This window comes from Rosa chinensis, chromosome 2 (assembly GCF_002994745.2).
Source record: "Rosa chinensis cultivar Old Blush chromosome 2, RchiOBHm-V2, whole genome shotgun sequence".
In the NCBI taxonomy this organism is placed as follows: Eukaryota; Viridiplantae; Streptophyta; class Magnoliopsida; order Rosales; family Rosaceae; genus Rosa; species Rosa chinensis.
Window position 1 is genome coordinate 32,543,337 of NC_037089.1, and position 3,776 is coordinate 32,547,112.

At 39.2% G+C, this 3,776-nt stretch overlaps 1 protein-coding gene across 1 annotated transcript; it reads left to right on the forward strand.

Moving 5' to 3' along the window:
• The first annotated feature begins 2,537 nt into the window (after positions 1-2,537).
• LOC112188566 lies at positions 2,538-3,369 on the forward strand. The gene has a single exon (XM_024327707.2). It carries the CDS (start codon positions 2,759-2,761, stop codon positions 3,122-3,124), a length of 366 nt encoding a protein of 121 aa, XP_024183475.1. The 5' UTR covers positions 2,538-2,758; the 3' UTR covers positions 3,125-3,369.
• The last annotated feature ends 407 nt before the right edge of the window (positions 3,370-3,776 follow it).

Consider the following 3,776-nt stretch of genomic DNA (forward strand, 5'->3'; position numbering starts at 1 on the left):
GTATAATGTGAAACACAAGTTAAACTAAATTGCAAAAATCTTGCAAATTACTAATTATAAATAGCCCCTTCAAAACAACTTCATATTGGTCAAACTTACTGATAGAAAATGGGCCATAACAAACATGCCATTCTTGAGGAGTTTGGTGAAAATAACTAACCATAAAGAAAAGAAATCAACACCATTTTGGGTAAAGGAATTTCAACTAATCTTAATGCATAAGCAAAGTCAACAGATCTTTTTTGGTGCTGTCCCTTCTTCTTCTCCACCAAGGCACCTATGGCTACGAATGAATGATGAATGGGTCATGTTCCATTTTCTTAAGCAAAGAAATACATGTGAAGCACCTCAAAAAGAGACTTCCAGGTTTGCCATTTTCAATCAAAACCGTCTAGTTATCAATATAAAATATCTTAGGACTATATCATCAAAAGAAAGAGGAAAGTACCAAAAAAGAAAAAAGGAGGAAATAAAAAAAAAAATTAGCAATGAAGAATTGAAGGAAAAAAAATCCCCCTTCTTCTTCTTTATTTATTTATTTTTCATTTAGAGTTAATAAATATGCAACCGGCTTCTACCCAACTCTTGGCCTAAAAAGTGATGATCCAAACCTAATAAATAGAAATTACATCCGTCCGAAATACGAAGACAATTTCTTACGTACTATCCGACTAGAAAGACACGGACTAACCACGACCTCGAGTCAAGATTAGTCAAGGTGCCAAGCGGCCACGACATCATACATTTCGGTTGTAGCTGCAACAATTGGCAGAAATCGTCCACTTAGGAGTACATTAGGCATAAATATCCAATTAAGAAATATGCCACTTCAATTCGTTTCAACTTAATCCCAGCCATAGCACCTTTATGACTAAGGAATCGGAGAGTTTGTAGGTACCCTCCGTCATTATTTAGGAGTACTCATCATTAAAATTCAAATCGAAAATTAGATGTACTTCAACCCAAATCCATACATTTGGTGGGGAATACTTCCCTCGAAATTATTCATGACCAACTGTCATTCAACTAATATTCAATTCAAGACTATAATTCAAGCCTATATGATATTTGTAAGGGTGATCGTGAAAGTAAATATTTCGATCATTGAATTACATTTCCGACCCTATTGCAATGGAGAAAATTACTAGCATTATTCATTCTGCTCTGACCAACTTGAAATTAGCACAAGCTAATTATCTAAACTTCTTGAGCTTTATACTAGATAACGACACGTGGTCATTGTTAGATCAAATGGTCCACAATTCCTCCTTTTATCTCCCTTCTCTTCTCTTCTCTCTGTCTCTCGAACATATGTTCTTCACTCTCACGACCCAAAATCCACTCGGACGATCTTCGGCTGCAATAAGTTCTTTTATTTGATTAATTTGATAGTCTACAATAGATATGATTTTCATTTGCTTTCCAGCAAGCATAGTTTTTGTTATCCTTGCTGGCCCCTTCCTCTCTCCATCAGTGACGCCGAAGAAAACACAAGCAGACGTCGAGGAATTCGGTGATGAGGGCAATGGAGAATCAGAGATGGTGAGACTGATAGTGGTGGTAAAGGGATAAATTGGGGCGGTGAGTGGGCTTCTTGAGATTAGAAATCAAAGAACATGCTAACAAAGAAAAAAAAAAAAAAAAACCAAAAATCAAAGTTCGTGATGGGATACAACAAGCACATCATTTGAATGGAATTGCATGTCATCAGATGCAAGATTTTCTTGTCATCATTTAGACTTTGAAGAATTTTTGGGATAGACCCAGATGCAAGAGTTTCTTCTCATCACTTGAACTTTGAAGAATTTTGGGCTAGACCCAGATGGAAGAATTTTCTCTTCATCATTGAATTGAAGTAGAGATGAACAATGATTCCCTCTTCCATTGAAGTTTCAGCCGAATGGGTTGATGCATTAACCCTTAATGTTTACTTTTGCCTTTTGGTGCTCCTCAGAAAGACAAAAACAGAGGGGGTGGGGAGAGAGAGAGAATCAGAGAGGAAAATGATAAGAAAGAGTAGCGAAGAGAGCAGGGACAAAAGCTTGAATGGATACTACTATTGTAGATCTTAATCTGCGGAATCTTCGCTTAATCTGAGTGAAAACTTAGGTAGCTCAGCTAGAAAACTAGCTGAGGAGAGAGCATCCTCTCCCAATCAGCACACGAATAGTCACCTAAGCGTAACACACACACACACACATACATAGCTTTGGAAAGTGATTGAAGGACATTGGTCCATATGGTGGGTTCCTCTAGAAAACGGCCTATGATGGCTCCTTTTGACCATAATTCGTATAGTAGGGCCACCAGCCTACAACTGAGAGCCATTATAAGCCGTCTGATTTCCTGATCCAAATTAGTCATGCATGATCAAGACAGTCAACGTCAATGGGTTGCAGAAAATGAACGAAAGAAGTTTTCATCCTCCCAGCCACGTCATCCACGAACGCGTTAAATTAGCAGTGGAAGTATGAGAGATTGATGACATGTATAAATTAAAAGAAAAGCATATATTATTTGCATCGATGATCTTCCACGCTTCTTCATAAGACCAACGCTGCAGTTTCTTCCTTTCTTAGAACTCATAGAACACGTACCCGCAAAACACGCTCTACGCCAGACCAAAACCAAAGGGAGGAGAAACCATTCATAGATAAGACCTGGGAGAAGAAGATCGAGGAAGCAAAAGGAAAGCCAACGAGGATAAATATTGATCATTCGGAGTTCTGAGTGCTCGATCATCTGAATCTTATTTTCAATGGCGGCAGAAGCACCATCTTCTTCTTCATCACGTAGCAATGTTTATCATCAAGGCTCCGACGACAAGGCCTTGACAGAGTCGGACTTGGCCGCCGCACAGCAGCTGATGCAACTCAGCGACGAGGATAACAACAACAGCAGCAGCAGTTGCGGCAGCAAGAAGAGAAGAAGTTACAAAGGGGAAGAGTACGAGACAGATGAAGAAGGGGTCGAATATCAGAGCCCGCTGAGTGTGATCACCTGCGCAAAGATTGAAGAGATTTTTGGGAAGGAAGACGAACAAGATTACCAGCCAAAGAAGAAGACAAAGTCGTACCGGTCGCTTGCTGATATTTATCTGACGACCAAACCAATCAGAACATGAATGCAGCATCATCATCATCCTATGGGAATTGAAAGAGGAGAGAACTACTTATGAAACCCTAGTGATGGAGATTTTAGATTAGCTAGGCCTTAGGGGGCTTGATTGTCTTAGTGATTAAGTCTATTAATTGTTCAAAGAGCTTCATTATTATAATTTGCTTTGTTTGGTAGAAGTATTAGTATTAGCTGGAGAGTGCTTGCTAGCTTAACTTGTGATTAATAACAAATAAGTTTATCTACGACATACATTGATAGTGCTTCTCTTCCATCAGTATTGATCAATCTTAGTACTTCTTTAGCCGTGGATCGTTCATGGGATACCGCATTTTGTTCTGCTCATCTTTACAATTAGCTGGGTGCATGCTGCTATTTAATCGATTGCAAATATCAGTAAGAACTCCTATAATCCCAATTCATAATCGTCACGATGGTATACATGCATCTGGTCATCTGTCGATATACATACTCCACTCTCTGGTTTCAAATTAGTTATTTTTTTTATGAATTTGATTACAAGAAGTGGGCTTTGAAACAGAATGAAGCTTCATTTTTTTCTTTCAGAACCCGTTGGAGGCTCCCTCCTGCCGCAATGGTGTGGGGCGTCAGAGGCTGCTTCTCCGTGGCCAACTCGAAGGGGCTGAAGTTCAAAGAAT

Excerpts from the sequence above, each read along its gene's own strand:
- LOC112188566 (XM_024327707.2), top strand. The coding sequence starts at position 2,759 with ATGGCGGCAGAAGCACCATCTTCTTCTTCATCACGTAGCAATGTTTAT.